Source organism: Pseudorasbora parva, chromosome 7, assembly GCF_024679245.1.
Source record: "Pseudorasbora parva isolate DD20220531a chromosome 7, ASM2467924v1, whole genome shotgun sequence".
NCBI classification, from domain to species: Eukaryota; Metazoa; Chordata; class Actinopteri; order Cypriniformes; family Gobionidae; genus Pseudorasbora; species Pseudorasbora parva.
In genome coordinates this window covers 29,297,444-29,320,263 of record NC_090178.1, presented here as the reverse complement: position 1 = coordinate 29,320,263, position 22,820 = coordinate 29,297,444, and the positions used below count along the sequence as shown (strand labels likewise).

Below are 22,820 nucleotides of genomic sequence, written 5' to 3'. Positions count from 1 at the left end.
CATTTTATCTGACCTCTTCATTTCTCTTTCAGCCTCATGTTTGTCTTATTGTCTCTCTGTAGGAAGATGCCCAGTTTAAGATTGAATGCACGGCTCTAAGCTCAAACAGTCACTCCTGTAATGTCAGTTACCCAGTGTTCCGCTCTCACTCGAAGGTAAGGCTCAGGAAGAAGAAAGGTGTGTCGTCATGATTCATTAAAAGCCGTTTTGGTTCATTGACCAGTGATTCTCCCAACTGAATTTTTTTTCTCAGGTGAAATTCATGTTGGAATTTGAGTTCAGTTGTACATCTCTCATCAGTAAGGTCCAGATGAAGCTTGTTGCTTCCAGGTACACGCACAACTTTAAACCATTAGCTAACAGTACTATCCAAGGATGTTATGCACATGTAATTTTGAGGGGTTACCAGGGTGGTCATTGCTCACTTGGTGCCCTAGAAAAAATAATGACCAAATAAAAACAAAATATGTTGATCGGAAAAATAGCTTTGTGGGCAGCACTCTGACATATGTACAAGTTAAGTTTATAATTAAAGGTGCCCTAGAATGAAAAATTGAATTAACCTTGCCATGGCAAAATAATAAGAGTTCAGTACATGGACATCACATACTGTGAGTCTCAAACATCATTTTCCTCCTACTTCTTATGTAAATCTCGTGAATCCAAAACAAAAAGTGCTTCTCAACATAAACCCAACCGTGACGCAAGCATTGGGGATCATTTATTTGCACGCCCCCAACATTTGCATCTGTCCAAACATCTTCATTGTCAGGTGGAAATGGAGCGAATCATCAAAACAAGCTGCTCATGGACACACATCATGTTCCAGGCTACTAAATAGTGTATCTAATAACAAAGGGTAATATTATTTTGTATTACAAAATACAAGCGTAGATACTTTGCTCAGATCGTTCACTCGATCCTTCTAGCAAACGTCACCTTTTCCACCATATAAGTTAAAACGATAGTCATTTGACAAGGCTATTCATTTTGTAAAAATATAAGTTATATATTTATATTTTTTTGAGAACTGAAGTATGGTGTTTCCTATGATGTTTTTGCCTGTTTGTATTTCAGATTAGGGTACATCACAGTCACTGCGTAACGTTAGCCTACATTATGACTAACGTTATATAAACATGCAATATCGTTGACGAAAAAATACAAGTCTAAAATGTAGACTGAATGACACTTTAAGCAGAACATCTCAAATGGAGATTGATAAAATGCCGCTTACTTGGTTATTGGTGTTTTCAGATGCGCGAGAGAGAGCTTGCGCATATGTTTAGGTAAAAACCGGAGAGTATACGGGTTTCTTTTCACAGAAAATCATTTTGGGGGGATTTAATTACTGAAATCTGGCAACCGCACGAACGAGAGCTCTTTCTCACGCGCGGATGATCTGAAAATACCAAATAAACAAGTAAGCTGCATTTTATCAATCTCCATTTGAGATGTTTTGGTTAAAGTTTCATTTAGTCGGTCTGTGTTCTGTCAGGACGGTCAGGACTCACAAGCCGCTTCACTGAACTGATGTGAGCTGCTGAAACAAGCCAATCAGAGCAGAGCACAACATTAATATTCATGACCCTTCCAAATAAGGCAAAAACAGTGCATTACATCCTAGGGACAATTTATATGGTTGTAAATGGACCTGTAAAACTGTATCTGGACAATTTTTTCCTTAAATAGGCCACATACACTCTATGTAGATATCAGAGAACAATTTAACATACTGTTTCAAATCATTATAGGGCACCTTTAAAGGACAGTCGGTAATCACCATGCATTTAACCTAAAACAAGTGTGCAACTTAATCATCTGACATTTTTGGCACAAAAAAAAAGGCATGACACTTCTGTGCCATTCTGCTCACAGTGCACCAGTATCTGTAACTTTTGAAAATACACATTCAAAGATGTAAATAAAAGTATCTGTTCATATGTTAAAATGTATACTAAATGTGTATATGTGTGTTGCTACAGTGACAGTGTGGAGAATGAAAGCACATTGTCGGACAACAGTGTTCAGTTACAGAGTATTGTACAGTACGAGCCTGATCTCTTCATCACAAGGTTAGTTACTTAATATACTGATCCAGAACACTAATACTAATAACAATAATAATGATGATGATGATGATGATGATGATGATGATTATTATCATTACTATTATTATTTTGAAAAATACAGTAATTAATAATATAATTTAAAATATGATACATACCGGTAATTTGAATAGCAAAAATGTTTGTATTATTATTATTAGCATGTACTAATAAAAATACTTATTATAATATTTAAATATACTACTACTACTACAATTTCAAAAACTACTACTAATTATAATTGATATATTATTATTATATTTATTAATATTTAATATTTATTATTATTACTATTTTATCATTCAAACTAAAAGTTAGTATTATCATAATGCTAGAACAAAAATAATAATGAAAATACTACTACTACTACTACAAAAACAACTACTACTAGTAATAATAATATTAAATGCTATTATTATAACAAAAATATTGTTGGCATTATTATTATTGTCTTAATTATTACTATTTTGTTAGATTATAATTATTTTAACAAAGTATTGTTATTTTATTATTTTTAGAATAAAAATGGGGGGGACTACAATTACTACTACTATTATTATTACTACTAATAATAATATAATATTTATTTTATTATTATCATGTTATTTCCTTTTTGTATTTCCCAACTTCACCTTTCACACCTAATTACAACCTCAAAACTGTATGCATGTTCAGTGTACAATATCCATATGTGAAGGCTTCTTTTGGTTCAATTCACCGCAGTGACTCTAACCTGAACCGCTATGAGGTCCATCCGACCAGGACATTGTCAGAAGGGACAGGACCTGAGTTCTTCACACAATTCAGGGTGGGTGAAATTAAACCTGATAGGCTCATCAGTCTCTGTTCAAAATCAAATAAGAAAGTTAATGACTACATGCGACTATGTTTTTTGTTATCAGGTGCAGAATCTGGGCTGTTACGCTGTCAGAAATCTAGAGCTGAGCGTCAATTTGCCCTCCATGGCTTCAGGAGACAGAGTTTTCGCGACTGTGGTTGATGCATTCTCTCATAATGTTAGTATCTCCTTTCTGGCTTTCGTAAAAGCTTTATTTAATTGTTTATATATTCTTATACACTTTTTAGTTCTTGTAAAGTTGATGTTTTGTCTGCATTTATTTGTAGGCTTCAGGTGTGAACTGCAGTATAGTCAGTGATCTTTCAAAGTTAAAGTCCAGTCAGAGAGATGTACGTCCACTTCACCCGGAAGACATGAAGAAAACTGAACTATTGGTGAGAACACAGACACTATGTTCACACAGTATGGTTATAAAAGAGATTGAAAACCGAATAAGGGAAGTTAACTCCATTAAGTTTTTACGGCTTACAACCAAATTTTGCGAGCGAGTTCAGTTGATTTGTGCTGAACAGACTTACATCTTGAAATCTCTGCTGTCAAATTGCTTATGTTAGAGTTGTTATAGTATATGTTTTATTAGACATGTAAAATATATTTGTAGAATAGCGTGGGCATTATGGTACCGGGAAAGTTCAGTGTCTTATCTCAGCATCGGTGCACAGTGGAGAAATACCCACAAGTCACTAATCAAGCTACTCTATTCTGTTTACATGTGATGTACAGTATATGGGATTAAATATGTTTTTAAATAAGATGTCAGAAGATTTGAGAATTAATTGTGGCAAGCAACTTGGATGAGCTAAGCCCTTGGAAAGTGCCCAAAAATACACTTAACAGTATTAGGTAATGGGTTGTAAACAGGTTGTAAGAAACTGTATAAGAATGAGTATTTGTAATGAGACAGTCGAGGATCAACTGGCATCTTGACGTTTTTGACTGGACCACTAAAGTCTAAGTCTTGATTTGCTAAGTGGAAAAGACTTCATTATTTCATAGTCAACCTCTTTTTGTCTGGTTGGAAAGTGAGTCCTGTTAAAGGGTTAGTACACCCAAAGATGAAAATTCGGTCATTTACTCACACTGATGTTCCAAACCCATAAGACTTTTGTTCATCCTCAGATCACAAATGATGATCTTTTTGATGAGAGCTTTCTGTTCTTCCAATGGCAGCAACGCAACTGACACTTTGACACTTCAAAAAGTTCATAAAGAGATCGTAAATCTAATCCATATGAATTGTTGTTTAGTCCAAATTTTCTGAAGAGACATGAGTTTTGGAACGACGTGAGGGTGAGTAAATGATGACAGAATTTTTTATTTTTGGGTGAACTTAATTGGAGGAGAATGAAAATAAAATTTAAAATGTTTCCTGAAAATAATTTTGTTTTCATTTTTAGAATTGCACTTCCTCATGGTGTGTGGAGGTCGTGTGTCACGTCCAGCAGTTACTGAAGGGAGAAACAGCCTTGATCCGCATCACCAGAAGAATACACGACAACTTCTTTAGACAGGTGACATCTCTCACACTTATGGTATTCACACACACACACTCGCACGCACGCACGCACGCACGCACGCACACACACACACACACACACACACACACACACAAACTCTTTTTAATAGTGCCGGCAGATGGTTGCAGAGGTCAATAGAAAGACAAAATATGCACTAGGATCTGTTTGTGTTTCAGTCTCTAACCTCTAACTCCTGTGTGCTTCTGGCAGGCCAAGTTTAAAGCAGTGACGATTGTGGGCTCTTACCAGCTGTCTGCTCGCGAGTCCAATCTAATTACAATGGGAAATGCTGCCCTCTTGAGGGAGGTGAGAGAACTACAGACATAACCTCATAAGTCATTCTCTAAAAAAGGTGTTCGATTTACATGATTTAATCAAGTACATCTGTCCCACATAAATCAAGTTAAACAATTAATATTATGGAATAAGTCATAATTAAGTGACTCAATAAAGTACCAAAGTGATTTAAAATGACTCCCTGACAGGATTAAGTGAATACGTATCATATATTTTTATGTCCTATGCTATGATGGATTTTTTTGGCTGCTTCCAAAAGCTTAAAAATGCTGTCTTCAGAGGATGCCGAGGTAGGAAGGCAATCAGTGCACATCCGAATCCAATGTTAGCTTCACTTCCTGTTCTCATCTCATGAGAGACCTTCATCTGATCGAGTTTTGCAGCATAGATGTATCCTTCGCTGCCTTTGATATCCCACAATCCTGTGCGTTCCATTCTGTGAGAGTTGAGCTAAAAAAATAAAGATGGCATCTGAAAGTTGCGATTGGTAGTCAGTTTGTGTGTAACTGCATAAATGACGTTTTTCACTACTGGTCGATTCTTGCACAAAAATACTATTGTACTGCTTGCCTAGTTCTCCACAAAAAAACTTCTGCACGGAAACGCTGCCTTCAAAGTCACTGCCTAAAGCTGCTAGGCAACAAGTCAGCTTCTTAAGTTTACGAATGCAGTCATAAGATTGTACTTCTAAGTATACAAACTATTGACTAGCAATAGCACAAATTAGCATGCTAAGTCTAAATAATTAATCATTACTTAAGCAAAGCAGAACTGCCATTTGTTGTCCACAGCCTAAGCAAATACTCCACTCATCTTCACAATGGTACACACCCCAATCATAACACAATTGAACATTAAACACTATCAAGTCTCCCCCCTTTCTTATCTAGCTCAAAAACATGTAAAATAACACTTTGTTTTTATTATTATTATTATCCCATTAAGTCCCAAGCAAAGCATTCTGGGAACCAGTTTAAGAAGTCACATTTTAGAGAATTACATTAATCAAAAGCATATAAATCATTTTTGATTGCATAGATCACAATTAATATGATTGAGTACATTGGACATTACGTGTTTTCCTGTTTTTTCAGTTATGTACAGGGGTTATGTAAAAGTGTGAGACCACTTGTGAAATGTTTACATTTTATTTATTTTTCCCCATCACATATTATATTTCAAGCATGACAATTAAAGTGAACATTAGAATAAAATAATGATCACAAACTTGTTCAGTGACCTAGATTTTTATTTTATTTATTTTTTGCTAAATATTAAAGCCTTACATTCTGAATGTAAGATTTTAAACGTTTAGAAACCCACTGTGCACAAAATCATGTTTTGATTTTAAAAACTCCTTACCTTAAAGTCCACTAACGTGCACATGTAAACTCTCTCGCTGTCTCTGTATCTGTTTGTATAGACAGTTTTGGAAGTGCTGAAGGGGCGTTCGATCCCAATTTCTCTCTGGATTCTGATTGGCAGCATCATTGGAGGACTGCTGCTCCTTGCACTCTTAGTATTCGTTCTTTGGAAGGTACGGGTATACAACTTTAAACAAGCAGGTGCACTGCAGAGTGGTTATATCTGAAGTAAATTAGTGCTCAATACACTGAAAAAACACTTTACTGAATACTAGCACTCGGCAGTCTTAACCAAGGTTTTGAATGTTTCTTCACAGTTGGGGTTTTTCACAAGAAAACAGAGGAAGGACGAGGATGAGAACGATGACTGACACTGCAGCACATATTGAAGTTTCCTTTACAACAAGGAAATATGTCATTACTTCCCCTTTGAGACACGATTCTGCTCGAGGACCACAACCGATCAATTATCAGGTCCAGGTGGAATCTACAGACTTCTTTTTGTGTGCTGATTTTGAGGAGAAATTTGCAGAATGGATTTAAGCCTGATAAAATATTATAGATGGAGCTGAGAGCACTAAACAAATGTGCCAAAATAATAAACACGCAAAGGGGCGCAGGATGTGTAAAACTTGGAGAATGACGGGTGTATCAGTTATTGCGGTTCAGTCGAGTCTATTATTTACTTTCCTGCTCTGCCGGGTCACAGGGTCTCACACCTAACATTTTATTTGGATTCTGTTGAGGCAATAAAACGCATAAATCCCAGGATATCATAAAAGAGAGAAAAAAAGGTTATCTGGGACTGGGAGATTCTCTGGCTTCACATCATTGCATTGACGAACCGGAAAACAAGCAAATGCACTATTTGTAAAAATAATGAAATGTGTATTTAAGTTGAAAACATTGTATAATGCTGTGATTTTGCCAAGACATATTCCTGGATTAACATATTTTGTTGATCCTGGAACAAAATTTCTGTATGACCCATAAGTTATCCCTAAAATCATAGGGAAATGATAACACTGATGTAGAAGCACCTAACTCTGCTTTTAAGCCTAAACTTGATATAAACTGTAAACTTGTTAGTTTCAAAGACTGATCCAGGAACATGTACTTTGTAAAATCACATTCATCACAATTTAAAGCAATCAGTTTATTTAATTTGTTTCCTTAACAGAAATTTCAGTCGCCATTTAATGTACAGGTTTGAAAATGTTTTTCATTTTTTGACAAATTATTAAATAAAAATAAACATTATAAAAAGAATTCCATCTTTATTTTTTCCCCTTGAAAACAAATAAAATAGCATTCACAGCTCCTCAAAACACTCACACTGTTAAATACAAATCAGTCTTCGTTGCAAATGAAACATCTGTTTGAAAATAGCATCACAAAATAGTTCCATCTACTCTTCTTTATCCACCTATTTCACCTCTTTCCACACAAACATAGACAAGTATGTCTTGAACTAGTCTACAGTTGTATAATAACTGTCAGCGAGAGGCCTGTGTAGAGTTAATGTAGGATTCCAGAAGAAATATGGTCTCATCCACCTGGTTTTCACTGGAATCCAACCTGCCACCATGAGCACAGAGAGAAGAAATGAGATTGATTGGCTGAACGTGAATCACATGACTCTGATCCATGTACAGAGAGTAATCGGTTTGCGTAGTACTTGTTAATGTGGTGTCGCAGGGACTCGAGCTGCTGTCTTTCAGGAGCTGTGATCATCTCCTCCACCTCCGTCAGCTGTTCTGTCTCCGCCCCTGTTGCCTGCAAGGATGCCAGGATGGCCTCAATTCGCTGAGACTTTTCCAAAAGTCGCCTGCCAAAAACAATGAACAGATTAATGACATAATCAAGGACTACTACTTAGATGTTTTGTATTGTCAAAAAAGGAGGGACTTGCTTGTTCTCTTTGGTCTCATAGAGCCGTCTCTCGATCAGGTTCCCAATTGTCTGTATGGTGTCCACACACAAATATATATCAAAACATTATAAAAAAAAAGCATTAAAAAGGATGCTCATGTGAGCTCTGTACCTTGTAGCAGTGTTGCAGCAGCAGTCTGGCGGTGGGCAGCTGAGTAACGGTGTACAGGTAGAAGGTGCGAGAGGGGGCGTGGTCTGGTGTTTTTGGAATTTCCTACACGTACAACACAGAGTGATATGAAGCCTGATCATGATAAAAAAACAGACCCCGTTTACACTTGGTGCTAACCTTTATCACAGATGGTCCAATCACAAATGGACAGTACTCAATAGAATTGTAATCAATTTCCAAAAATGTTTTGATATCACTCAAAATACTTTCGGGGGTAGTCAGAAAAGTGCCGCCTACTAACTTGTCAATCTTCCAATGAGCTAAAATATTTTTTTTTTATTAGAAGTATATTTGTGAGCAACACGCTCACAGAATATTTTCAAATAGGTCCATTTTCCTACTACATACTATGTAAACAAAAGTACGCCAAAAGAGTACTATGTCAAAATACATAGTCAAGAAACAGTACCCAGAGGACCTACTGCTTCCATCGAGATTATGAAGTGTGCATTTGATGGACACTTAACTAACCCCTGATGAGGCCACACGAGAAGTTGTGAATAGCAGGTAAGCGACGCAACTGACAAAGAGTATGTCAGATGAAGCCAACAGATTGTTTTCATATACTACCTACAACACGGAAGTAAGCGATTTCCAGTGAACTTGCGAGACTTCAATATCTGCTATTGGTTAACTACAAGCATACAAAAAACCCACAAACCATGCTACAAACCAGTCTGTTTATGATTACAATCGTTTAATTAAAATAATACCTGTTCGCTATATATATAGGGATAGTTCATTCAAAACTAAAAATGAATCCATTAAAGTACATCTATCCATCATAAAATGGATCGATCCATCATGCAACTGCTCCATACGGCTCCGGGGGGTTTATAAAGGCCTTCTGAAGCAAAGTGGCGTGTTTGTGTAAGAAAAATATCCATATTTAAAACTAAACTAAACTTAAATAATTAGCTTTCGGCAGACGGCCTACCCAGTTCGACTTATGTCAAAAAATAACCCCTGACAAAGTACGACGCAGGATGTAGGAGTAATCGCAACCTTCGACTCCTATTGTGGTTCAAACAAGTAGGGCTGGGCAACAAACTCAAGCCCCTCTTCTCTTATATCGAAATCCTCTGGCATTTCTCTGAAAATGTCTTATTTTAGACTTCTAATTAATGACCGGTGTTTTGTTTTGCTCTATCCTCTGCGCTTCTGCGTTCATCCATACGTCCTGCATCAGGTCCGGGGGTTACTCTTTCGCTCCAAATCGATGTGTATGGCCGTCTGTTGGAAGCTAAATATTTGGTACTTAAGGTTTTAAATATGGATATTTTTCTCACACAAGCGCATCGCTTCTCTTCAGAAGCCTTTATTAACCCCCGGAGCCGTGTGTACATCTTTTATGATGATAGATGCACTTTTATGGACTTCAGGCATTCACTGCCTTTATAAAGCTTGAAAGAGCCAGGCTTTTATATATATATATATAGGAACAATGAAATTGAATTATTGAGTGACTGTTATATACTGTATATATATATATAAAAGGCATGTGAGTGTGTTACCTGTAGCTGGACCAGGTTCTCAGATAGGAGTGTGTACAGCATGTCTTTGGCCTCTTTGGCTGGAATCATGGCAAAATCCTCCACCTGCTTCTGTTCCAAGTGCCGTTTCCGCAGTAACAGACGAAAGATGCGAGCTGAACGGGAACCAAACCTGATGTAAAGCAAATAATCTAAGAACTAAACCAAAAGACGTTTAAAGCAGGCTAAAACACAAGACTCAACTAACCTCTCTTGGACCACAGACTCCAGGGTTGCTCTGGCCAGGTTAGCTAGTGCACGGTGTAGATCTTGCCACAGGGTCAAGGGTCAAGCAATCCATTGCAAGTTTTGTACTATTTTGTAAGAAGATTATTAGAAATATATACCATTCAAAAGTTTAGAGCTGGTAGGATTTTTTTTTTAAATGTCTCCGATGCTCACCAAGGTTGCATTTATTTAATCAAAATACAGTAAACCAGTAATATTTTGAAATATTATTACAATTTAGAATAACGTATTTATTTGAATAAATATATTAAAATGCAATTTATTACTATGATGGCTAAACTGAATTTTCAGCTACATTCCTCCAGTCTTCAGTGTCACATGATCATTCAGAAATCATTCTAATAATATGCTGATTTCTTGCACAAGTATCATTTCTTATTATTATCAATGTTGAAAATAGTTGTCAACTTAATATTTTCGCAGAAAGTTACACATTGCTTTCAGGATCCTTAGAGAACAGCATTTATTTGAAATGGTAATCTTTACATTATAAATGTCTTTACTGTCACTTTTGATCAATTTAATGTGTTCTTGCTGAATGAAAGTGTTAAATGAAGTGGTAATTCAAAAAGATTTTGAATGGTAGTGTAAATAATAAATAATAAATAAAGTATAATAAAAATAATTTGCAGTTAGACATGGAAGGTTTTCTTTTGTCTTTCAGGTGGTGTTTTAAAGGGATACTGACGACAAACATTCCTCCTCCACTGTCACCTGTCTTCCCCACAAATTCCATCTAGGAGGTAAAGCAAAGATATTTAAGTAATTTAACCCTCGCATAAATAGCAAGTATAGAGTAGTGTGTATTAGTGTCTGCATTGCTTTACCGGATCGTCAACCAGGAGAGTGAGGTATTGGTCTAATATTGGTCTGGCGATGTTGTAATTGGATGGAAGAGCTCGGAAAATCTAATAGAAAACAATAAGGCTTAGATCACACTTCACACCTGAACACACACACATCAGATTTGGTTTTCTCAGTAAGGGCCGCACAAAACAAAAATGCCATTACCTCGTTTGCCGAAAGAGCTTGTGTGAAAGCAGCGTTAGCCGGCGTTGTAACTTCACTCATCCGTAACATGGTTCTAACTATCTCACTGCTAGTCTACAGGGAGGGAGAGAGAGAGAGAGAGAGAGAGAGAGAGAGAGAGAGAGAGAGAGAAATTTAGCCAATAAAGACCTACATTCTACCAACTTATTATTTCCCTTGAGGAGAAAGTCTAAATGTGAGAATCCAGAACGTTCTGTCTCAGATTCACCAGTGAAAGAATATTCAGTCCACAGCCTAATTATATCTCCCAGCACAGCTTAGATTATGAGAGGTTTATAGTCACCTGATCAAGTTTACAGGAAACAGCACTAATGATGGCCTGATCCCTGAAGTGCAAGTGAAAGCGTTCAAAATTCACCTGCCATAAGATCCCTGCATCACCACACTGGAGAAAGAGCGATTAAAGCAGATGTGCAAGACATGAAACACGTGAATATGTGATGATGTTATCATCTCAATCATAATACCTCACTGCTGTCTGTTTTGGCTTTCTTTGCTGCACGCTGGTCAGCTTCACCATCCTCACTCGAGCGTCTGCGTTTTCCTCGACCTGGATGAACAGAATTCTGCTGTCTCAATGTGTTTGAATATTTCTAACATTAAATAACAAAAATATGTTTCTTTTTTATTGATCATGTCTTCCTAGTCAAAGAATAACCATGAATCAACATCTGAAGGTATGTTGAAGGATCCTAGTTTACAGCATTAGCAGAGATCATTTTATTATCCTTAAAGGGTTAGTTCACTCAAAAATGAAAATTATTTAATTAATTACTCGCCCTCATGTTGTTGGACACCTGTAAGACTTTCATTCATCTTTAGAACACAAATGAAGATATTTTTGTTGAAAGCTGATGGCTGAGAAAGGCTTCAGAAAGGCCTCCATTGGCATTCAGTATATTTCCACTGACCCACTCACAGGACCCATAAAAGGCACTAAAAACATCGATACAAAGTCCATCTCACTATAGTGGCTGTACAATAATTTTACAATGCTCCGAAAATAATTATTGTGCACACAAAAATCAAAATAACGACTTTATCCGACAAGTTATTGACGTGAATTCGACGCATGTGTGGAATATGACGCAGCTCCACCGTTCAATATATGACACGGAAGAGGAGGAGTGCTGCTATCGCGTGAGTTCCATAGACAGTAAAAGAAATGGACAGAGCTATCCCATTGACGTCAACGGCGGAATGTGATGTCAGTATAGGAGCACTCACTTCCTGAGGGCTGAGCGAACTGCGCAGGCTCAGCTTGACGACGTAGATGTGACGTGAGCCTCCTGTCTGACAGCTGTAGGTCTTCTAGTAGTTGTGGAAAGTGAAAGCTGAATCACGTTGTTTAAATATTTTCTCCCGTTGCTTTTGGCTCACTATGGGCTTCTCCCCATTCTTCTCCCTTGACTTTATCAGACTTTGTGTCTCCACGTCCCCCCGACTGTCTCATAGACAGTAAAAGATTGCCTGCGAGTGTCTCCTCCTGTCTATAAGGTAATTTCTCAACTCTGCGAAAGAGTCGCGTTGGTTATGACGCAATCGTTAGCCTATTTTTACAAAAACAGCTTCTGCGGGGCGATAGTGTAAGATACAAGGTAACGGAGCCTTTTATGCATTGTCGTGTTTCTTTATAATTAAACAATGGACAAATGGAGTCTTTAAACGTCTCAGATGTAAAGTTATTCACTGTCAAAGTGACTCAAAAATGAATGGGAGTCAATGGGATGCTAACAGCAGGTGATGGCTTGGTTAGCAATGGCCGCCCCTAGGGGTGGAACACTTTCCGAGTGCTAGATTACCTCCTTGGTGAGTTCCAGGTAAGTTCACGTCAGAGACCTACAAGGAGGACAATAACTTGGCGGATAGTCATTATTTAGATTTTTCTATGCGCTCAAAAACTATTCTCGTTTTACGTAAAATCGTAAAAAAGCCACAGCAGAGATGGACTTTGTAACAACGTCTTTAGTGCCTTTTATGGGTCTTGTGAGTGGGTCAGTGGAAATATACTGAATGCCAATGGAGGCCTTTCTCAATCCTTTCTCAGCCATCAGCTTTCAGCAAAAATATCTTCATTTGTGTTCCGAAGATGAACGAAGGTCTTACGGGTGTCCAACGACATGAGGGTGAGTAATTAAGGAAATAATTTTCATTTTTGGGTGAACTAACCCTTTAAGAAACTTTTGGTTATAATTAAATTCATTTAAGGATAGATACAATGTGTTTAATAAACCACTGTTTAATAAGAAAAGCTATTTAATGTTTAGTTTTCTCTCCCCTGCTGTACCGAACAGTGACTTCAAAACCGAGGTATGTACTGAACCGTCAGTTTTGTGTACCGTTACACCTAGTGCTAACGCATGCAATTAATTAAAAAACCTTAACGTGTTATAATAATTGAACCCAAATAAATTACTGAAGCATGTGAAATTGCGTCATTAACATAATTTATGTCAAACAGTTAGATGATCTTAGAAGTCGGGAGTTTATTACACTGACTGAGCGTCTACAATGCCGCCAACACCTGTAACCCTGTTGGCAGAAATATTTTATTCTAACCCTTTAACTCGATTTCGCTTCTCTGATTGCGATAAGATGATTTTAAACTGCTAAACTTCAGGAAAGTTTTCAATCCAATAATAATCCAGTAAGGAAATTCATTCAAACATCAGTCCAAAACAGCACTAATTTAAAGAAAACCAGGCTTATTACATCAAAGATGGTAAGTACGCGTGAGCCCGTTATTGATGTGCAATCAAAATGTCTACATGCACTTTTTATGCACACTTTTCAATAAATTCACATCATTACCACACTAATTAAAGGAACTGTATGTAAGAAATGTATTTCAACTAATCATAAAATGGTCCTGATATGACACCAGTCAATAAGAAATCATGTTAATGTTAAATACTTATATCACTGACAACAGCAGTCCGGCCAGGATATTGTCATTTAAAAGTTTTTTTGCAGCCCTCAACTGCTGTTGATGTTGACATGTGCTTTGGCCTGAAGCTCCGCCCTCCACCTATCTACTAATCATGAAGTCAGTAGTGTTTCGGCATCCGGGTTGCAAGCTCTGCTCTAGGTACCAAAGCTGAGATCTACATCTGCATCTACAAACGTTCCTGCTGGATCCTGCAGCGTATCTGGCAACCTTGAGTCAGGGGGTGGGGGAGAGGGGATAGTGATTGCAGTACCAGTCCCATCCCAAAATCCCATAATACCATCCCTCACCCCACAACATAATCGGTCTACCAACATCATTTTAAACATATGGATTAGCTAAAGTTTTGACTGGCACTGTATACATCATAAGGGTTGACTTTTGTATGTGATTTACATTTTTGACCAGTTACTGACCAGTGAGATTGATATAGGGTACTCTGTAGCAGTCTGGGTGGCTCTCTGGTTCAGAGGGCTGTGCTGCAGCCGGAGGAGGAGCGTCAACCGCTCCTGAGTTTGATAATCCTGCTGAGGCCATGGGAGGACAGCGCTGAAGGAAATGAGTCTCCACCAACTGGGAAAATGCAGAGACAACCTCACTGTAGTCCATACTTTGACCCTCTGGTACAAAAAAAAAAAGTTTAAATGGGTAAGTTTCAAATGGAATTCAAGACACAAGAAGGTGGGCTGAGCATGAATCATATTGCAGATGATATTTTAATGAACTCTTTTACTGTTCGTCTGGTCCATTCTACAAGATCCAAACTTAGACCCTTTGCAGTGGCCGAAGAAAAGTTCACACGTTTTGAATGTAGGCTAAGACATATTTTTGGTCTTTATCTACTTTTCAAGTGTCGTTTTCATGAAGCCCAGCCAACTTAAATATTATTGTGGTATTGTATTAATGATAATGATTATTAGAGTCCCCATGTAGTCAATAATGTTATACCTTAAAACTCATCTTTGATTATCAATGATCCATAAATATGCAAATTATCCCCACCTCCATTCACTTACACCAGACCAGTTCAAAAATCAACTTTACTGTTGTAAATGCTGCACAATGCAGTGGTATCGTATTAATCATATGAATTACCGTTATGTGTCTGACGCTGTAAAGCGTTAAAATAGTCTGACACGTAACAGTAATTAATATGATTAGCCTTTGCTTGACTACATTATTAAACAGCTAATAATGTGTTGCTAATGTTACACAAACCATGCTCCTGTTCCCCATCTCAGTCTCAGTCTAAAAATCTGCATCCTTAAAAAACGCTTTGAACAACTTAGATTAGAACATCAGTGGAGAAAGGCATATAATAGTTAATCACAACATCATAATATACAACATATACATAATCCACCCGCTATACTGCTAAATGCACCCGGTTTTTCATATCAACAGAAAAATATACTGGGGTTAACCTGGCTTCTCTTGAGATTCCCCTTCTTCATAGAGCATAGTAATACTTAATCCTGCCCACACGCTGACATGATAGGTTACAACAAGGTAGGATGTGACGTAAGAAACGCCTTCAAATTTTCCGACATTATGCAAATGGTAAGTGTTCATTTATATTGCAACCGGATGGTCTTGTTTGGCGCATTCACATATACTGTAAGCCAAAACATCTAAAAATGCAGTTTTCTTTACATCTATCTACATCTATTAGCCCTTCAGTCTGCTTGTGTTCTTACCTGGCATATTGTGAGTCAGCCTGTCTGCTACAGTCTTGACTGTGCTGCTCATAGTCATCTGGCCTCTCTGCAGTATCTCCTCAACAATGAGCTCGCCCGTGTCCCCGTAAAGACTCTTGGCAGTGTAGATGTAGCGTGGATAACGAAGCATGTGTATGATGCGCTCACAGCTGATGCGATATTCCACAGGTCCCGCTGGACCACGGCGCCCAGCGCCAAATGTACACATCCCATGCTGCACCAGTACACACAGAGATTTCTTGACCTAGCAGGAGGAGTGGGAATAGAGAGGCATGTGAACAAGATAGTAAAGAATGGTATGTGGTAACAGAGACATCTAAGTAGAAGACATTACCAGGTCAAGAGCAAGTTTGGTCTCGTGGGCAAGAGCTCGCAAGTTCAGAACTCCACTGCGGATGAGATGAGTGCCCACTTTCTCCACCACATCTCCAAAGTGCTCCTGCAGTAGCAGCCCACACAAACGCACCTCCTGTGTTGTCATCTTCAGGAAAGAGAGAAACAACCAAAACACTAAACACAAATGATGAAATAATAGCTCCTTTCACACATACAGTCATAAACAGGACCTTTTCAAAAAATATTGTAAATTGGTTCCGGTAACTTACTAGATATAACATTACCAGTAAATTACCGGTAATGTGCTATGTGTGAACGCTGAATGAAGATTACCAGAATTTGCACGTACAAAGTCAGAATCCAATGATGTAAGAAGTCTGCTTTGGGCCAATCATAAAGACTTATGACGATGACATGATTACTCTCACTGTTTACTGCAAGGTTTTTAATAGTTTTTCTATTTAAAGGGGGGGGTGAAATGCTGTTTCATGCATACTGAGCTTTTTACACTGTTAAAGACTTGGATTCCCATCCTAAACATAGACAAAGTTTCAAAAACTAATGTTGGGCGTTTGATGGAGTATTTCTGTGTCAAAAATACTCCTTCCGGTTTCTCACAAGTTTCGGAGAGTGTTTTTCGAGTATGGGTCTACTTGACGTTAAAAAGAGCGGAAGGTCCTTGTATGGGCCGTACGGGCTCTTCTCCCGGTAGGGTGCGCGCGCGCGTGACTAGAGCACGCTGTAAACAGTGTCTCAGATGCAGATCCAGTCGTCCGTGAACACTTATGTGGCGCGCCGCGCTCCACTTTATTCCTATGGGTGACGTCGAGCAACTTCAACGCTTCAGCACAGCATTCCGGGAAGGCAGCGCTGCATTTGAACCGATTTGAACGCAGAAATGACGGGAAGCTTCTAGGGCTGGGCGATATGACGATATTATCATATATCTACGATGTCTAGCAAATATGTCGATATCGATAACAGTCAGTGTTATCAGACGATAATCGACATCATAAAAATGACGACTGATAAACTCACAGGACATTGCGTTGCCAAATACATTATAAATATTAGTTACCATACACTCACCTTTTTAGTGTGTTTGGTGCATAACTACAGTAGCCTATATGTGTTAAAGCAAAACATTGAATTATGGATAAGACGTTGGTTGTGTTTTCATTATAGCTACACGGGCAAAGAGAAGCACGTTGGCTTGGCTAAATGTTTTAAAACGCTCTAAAAATATTATTTCCTATTAGGCTAAATTATAAATATAATAGCCTATTAATAATACAAACATTAATCAAACATGGACACCTGGAAAACATTTAAAATAGTCTACTAACGCTAAAAATAAAACGAAAGAGAAACCCTTGGGGGAAAAAATAGCTCAACGGGAAAAAAAATAGCTCAACCTTAAACGGTTGAAAATGTCTATAAAAGCTAACCATAGGCCTGTATTTTAAATACTATAAAATAAAGGTGTCAGAATAAAATTATTATAATATAAAAAAATGAAAGAAAAATATATTAAAGTGATGTAAAAATGCGCGTTAAACTCACAGCTCGTGCAGTGACGGAGCGCAGTATTCTGAACAGAAACGCATGAGCTGCTCGCGTCAACACTGCACTTTGCTTAATTACATATTTTCGTTTCGAATGCTTTGTTTAAAAGTGGACATTTTAAGCTTTCTATGCGCATATTTCTCTTGTCTGTGAGGCAAGTAGCCTGCTGCGTTTCGGTTTATTTATGAGACGCGCTCAAGTTCATTAGAAATTAAAGCGATCACTCCCGCGACTTCAACACGATTCATGTCTTCCATTTCCATATTATTTATTAAACCCAGGCAATTGGCCAAAGAAACCTTTATTAAAATTAAGATACAATTTAAACAAAACGAAAGAATGCTTTCTACAAAACAAAACTTAATATTAAACTAAATATAACCACCAAAATCATGTCTGACTCACTCGCATCTTTGCACTTATCATAATCAGATAAAATGTAAAAATACTATTATAATAGGCCTATTCAAACATAATATGCAAAAAGAAAGAAGACAAACATTGTTTAATGGCTACAACAAAGTGAGCTACAGATAAATGTCTGAGCTGGATTTAATTATTTTACAGGTGAGCGGTTCACGAGCGCGTCTGTGTATTATTGAGCTGAGTCAAGCCAAGTCAGCTTTATTTATTATATACTAGTTCTTTTACAATGACGATTGTTTCAAAGCAGCTTCACAGTGTTAAACAGGACAATATTGCAGCAAAATTTGATTTCCAGTCGTTCTGGGAAAACAGTGATGTTATCAGCTTATTTCGTTAATTTTAGTTTTAACATGAGTCACACCGCTTCGCTCATTACAGGCTCGTTCTCATAATTACAGTTAATGTGCCGGGCCGGGCAAGGCTCGGACACAACGAGCACAGGCTCGGGCTTGATCTTTTAGGGTCGGGCTTGATTTTTTGAGCACGATCTAAGCTCTAATTGACATTTACGGTGCCATTGCTGCTCGACCACATATCCGTCGTCTTTGAGAAGCGGCTGCAGAGCGGGGCTCAAACGCTACTGCTGGGTAGTGTACGTGGATATGGCTGCGGAGATTAGTGGTTCACTTTCTTTCTTTTTTTTCTTCTTCTTTTTTTTTGAAAAGCCTGCAGATAGCTTCTGTAGAATCCACTGGTTCACCATTTGCATTTGGTTTAAATCCATAATACTGCCAAATTACTGATGTACATCTTTTCTTGGATATTAAGCGTTGTCCTCCATTTTATGCCTGGAAAATTTTGTGGCGCGCAGGGGAGTGGGCGGGATCAGTGCGGAGTAGATGATATTATCGGATATCGCGATATTTTTGAAGGCGATTATCGCCCCCTCAAAAATTAACATATCGCCCAGCCCTAGAAGCTTCACAACATCGTTTCAGTTCCGTCTCAAAATGGATTTACACGCCACTGCTGTCACAGAACTTCACCAAATCAGACCAAAGAAGTGTGTTTTTGACGGAGCGGTCCCAGCGATAAAGGTCCTGCTTTGGAAGCAGCCGGTGAGTTAACTTAAACTGCTTCAAATGTCTGTGCTGTCGGCTAGGGACGCATGAGTAAACATCAGTAAACGACACGATCGCGTGCTTCGTCATTCAAATGCTCTAACGGTTACTCCATTGTTGTTCTGTATAACGTTCCACTAGTCTGACGTGCAAAACCGTTTTGCTTGCTAACTTACTTCTAAGGTCTAGTCGCATACAATAGTCCATAAACCGAATCATGTCCTCATACACTGCGAGTAAACACACAGAAATGTGGAGAGGCCATTAAATACAGTAACTTACATACCACAGAGACGGACGTCCTGATGTTGCCGTTTCTCCTGTTCAATTTATTTCAGCCTCAGATTTGATTGTGGATCATTATCTGTATTAGCTGAGATAGCGATGGGTTTCTCCACGCTTGAGGACGTCACCGCTTTGCGCGCTTGTCATTCTTTAGCTCCGCCCACACGATACGCCTCCAGGCGCTCGTTTTTTTCCGGAAAGACTCGGTACAGCCTATATTTCTTTTATAAATATGATAAAACTAAAGACTTTTCGGAGACATGAAGGATGCAATACTACTCTATAGGTACTCAAGATTGACATGAGATTGACTGAAACTGAGTGTTTCACCCCCCCTTTAAAATATGTGCTAAATGATTACTTTGACCGTTGCACCACACCTCGCAACTTTTTAAACGTGTTGCGCTCGAGACCCAGCCTTCTTTTCCATTCATCAACATTGTGGCTCTGCAGTTGTTTACCATTACGCGCATTTCATGTTTTTAAAGCAGCACTAGGTAACTTTTCAACCTTCATAATATATTTTTTAAGACTCTTGTGATGATAAATCGACTTACAATAGGTTGAATGACACGTCCGCCTTAGCCTGATGGGGTCTGTATCGTTTTTAATCGTACTTTTAGACTTCGGGTTTCGGGTAGTAACCCGAGAACAAAAAGAACTACAAAATTGGACTGCTTTACGGCATATACGTCACTTCCACCAACACCCACACTTCCTTAAATTCGGACGTGCAAGCCCAACTTTGTTCGTCGGATAATATAGTCATGTCCGAAGCAGCAGAGATAAATAAGAAAAAAAAGGTTTTGTTGGAGGAAAGCAATAAGAGGAAACAAAAAAGTGATATGATTAAAGGCAGGACGAGAATCAACATGTGACCAGCATTTGCTCGTCGGCGTGAGCTGAAGGAGGCGTGCCCGACCGATGCTGTCATGCTTGTTACGGTGAGCTACCACTCAAACATTGAACTGAAGTATCATATAGATTCTGTAAAACTGTAACCAATAGACTACTACAATGACGCAGGCTTGTAAACGTGGGCGTCGTGATTATTTGGCGTTTGAAAAAAATAAAACCCATGAAATTATATTCATATGACATGCTGAAACATGCCACTGACTGTAACGTTACCTGGGATGAAGACATTTCACACGCGACGCCAGAAGAACTCTGAACTCCTCTTGCAGTGTTCAGGGGAACTGTTAGTGCTGCACCGACCCGCGGGACGCTTTTATGAAGTTATTTGGCCCGCACCGCACCACTGTATATATTTTTACAACCCGCCCCGCACCCGCGACCATTAAATAGACATACGGGGTCCGCGGGTTACGAGACGACCGACGCATCACTAGTTCAGGGCTATCAGGGTTGTCATGTCAACAAATGCACGCGCGATGGCATCCCCTGTTGTAGGATGACAGCTCTTACGACAGTAGTTGAGGACATTATTTTTTCCAAACTGTAGGGGGACCCCGAGAGCAAAAGTAGCCAAGTGCGGCTTTAAGCGCAAACACGCGTTCTGTTTGATCATCCGTTATGTCTGTAACTCAGACGTGAAAAAGATGTTGTCAAGTTGAAAAGATAGTTAAACTAAAGTGCTTCTCCTCCTAAAAAAGCCTGAATGGTGTTGCTTGTGTGAACAGCATATTGGCGTATTTACAGGTATAGTCCTTTTGGTAATTTCACAGTAATTTACTGGTATTGCTGTGTGAAAGGGGCTCATGTGTACTGTATGATGTATGGTTTCATAAAAATTTTAACCTAATTTTTGCTGGACTTGACAACAGTGTAGAACTCTATTTTTTTTACTGGTAGGATATCATTGGAGTTGGGCAGAAACTTTGTATGACCAAACCAGCTGAATACTAAATGTAAAAAATGTAAAAATGATATGGTTTTTTATAAATATAATCAAACTTCAAAAGTTCAAGTTTAATATTTTACAGCGTTAAATCCCATTAAAAATGTATTGGATCAGATAGTTTATTGTAATGCATGCCGTTCTGCAGTACCGGTACCCGCTAAATGTGATACCCGGTTACTTTAAAATTTTCCTGTGAGTATTTGTGTAAGTGCTATATGAAGTGTGTCAAAGGTTTCTATTTATTTACAACATGTTTTTGCAGCGTCGAGCTTTATAGCCAATCCCAGACATTATCTGTTGAGTGCATGAACACAATGGCCTATCAGATGAATTTTAATTAGTCAGAATCCACTCAAAACACCAGTGGTTTTGTTCAGCATGAGTTGTGCACAACCACAAATCCTTTCATTGTTTGTTGGCTTTTTGTATATATATATTTCATTCTTATAACTACACATCGCAAGTTTATGGTTTTTTAGGTAAATGCATGATTGATTGTCCCATTGACAATGATAATGGAACAAAACACACATACAGTACAAATAATCTGTACATTAAGTCTTAATGTATAAATGCAAAATGATAGACCTGCCACTTTTATTATACGTTTACAATGTGTTACGTTGTGGTTCATTGTATAACTAACCTCAAATCCATCATTCACTGACTGATTAATAACATACCTTGGTTAAAACCAAAATACTATACTACAGCTATTACCACCATATAATCCTAAAAGATAAACATGATATATTCTTTCAACTTATAAATTATTTTAAACATTACAGGTATGTATACCACAAACACATTAATATTTAGTCAGGTAGTCTGAACCTAAGTGGACATTAATGTAGTAAACATGTTAAGTAATGGACTTAACTTAACATGCTATCACATCATGCCATGTTGTAGCTGAAATCGGCATACTGAAAGCAATAAAAGAGCACCCTGTTAACAACATATTGGAATAATCATATTTAAGTTCTTCTGAGTGATACGCTTTAACTTAAACTATGACAAGAACGCAGGGTTAATGGCTGTCTGGCCTTTGTACAATTCATTAATACAAATCTCACGTAGCCTAACATTGCACAAAAACACACAATCATGCATACACAAAAATGAACATAACGTTACCTCTAAAAAGTATGTAGCTGGACGTTAAAGTTGAGATGAGTTTATTTTCACATGTGTTGTTCAGGCGGTGTGTAATAATCAGCACTGACGAATTTCCGTGGTATGATCATGTGGTGCTCTGCTCAAGCGATTAGTGAACAAATCGTTGCTATGAACCGAATCTTTTTAATGATTCAGAAGAACCGAATATGAATCACTCGACTGTGAACACTTTATTGTGGAAGTAAACCATTTATGATATTTTGGAAACGTTACCACGTAACGTAACCACGTAACTTACAATAAAGCAGTGTTTATTTATTTTTTATTTCACTATAAAAAGATAAATATTGAGACACTGATGTGTAGGAACCGGTAGGAACACTTTTGAGCTAAAATACTAGTGATATTTCATCAAGTA

At 38.1% G+C, this 22,820-nt stretch overlaps 2 protein-coding genes across 3 annotated transcripts in view; one reads left to right on the top strand and one right to left on the bottom strand.

Moving 5' to 3' along the window:
* The window catches only part of itga10 (integrin, alpha 10), a 62,709-nt gene extending 55,295 nt beyond the window's left edge, over positions 1-7,414 (top strand). For both annotated transcript variants that reach the window (XM_067449012.1, XM_067449013.1), the window contains 10 exons: positions 63-155; positions 254-330; positions 1,986-2,075; positions 2,832-2,916; positions 3,011-3,124; positions 3,234-3,341; positions 4,365-4,478; positions 4,695-4,790; positions 6,205-6,318; positions 6,463-7,414. In XM_067449012.1, the coding sequence (XP_067305113.1) occupies positions 63-155; positions 254-330; positions 1,986-2,075; positions 2,832-2,916; positions 3,011-3,124; positions 3,234-3,341; positions 4,365-4,478; positions 4,695-4,790; positions 6,205-6,318; positions 6,463-6,516 (945 nt within the window). In that variant the 3' untranslated portion in view covers positions 6,517-7,414. The remainder of the gene's footprint in view (positions 1-62; positions 156-253; positions 331-1,985; positions 2,076-2,831; positions 2,917-3,010; positions 3,125-3,233; positions 3,342-4,364; positions 4,479-4,694; positions 4,791-6,204; positions 6,319-6,462) is intronic.
* Positions 7,415-7,422: 8 nt separating this feature from the next.
* polr3c (polymerase (RNA) III (DNA directed) polypeptide C) lies at positions 7,423-22,551 on the bottom strand. Its single transcript, XM_067449014.1, has 15 exons — positions 22,421-22,551; positions 16,080-16,226; positions 15,725-15,989; positions 14,444-14,647; positions 11,548-11,630; positions 11,364-11,465; positions 11,042-11,134; positions 10,858-10,938; positions 10,715-10,766; positions 9,990-10,050; positions 9,764-9,914; positions 8,190-8,291; positions 8,058-8,107; positions 7,824-7,973; positions 7,423-7,723 (listed from the first exon to the last, which is right to left on the bottom strand). The coding sequence occupies exons 2-15, from the start codon at positions 16,224-16,226 to the stop codon at positions 7,642-7,644; spliced, it is 1,623 nt and encodes a 540-aa protein (XP_067305115.1). The 5' UTR covers positions 22,421-22,551; the 3' UTR covers positions 7,423-7,641.
* Between the last annotated feature and the right edge of the window lie 269 nt (positions 22,552-22,820).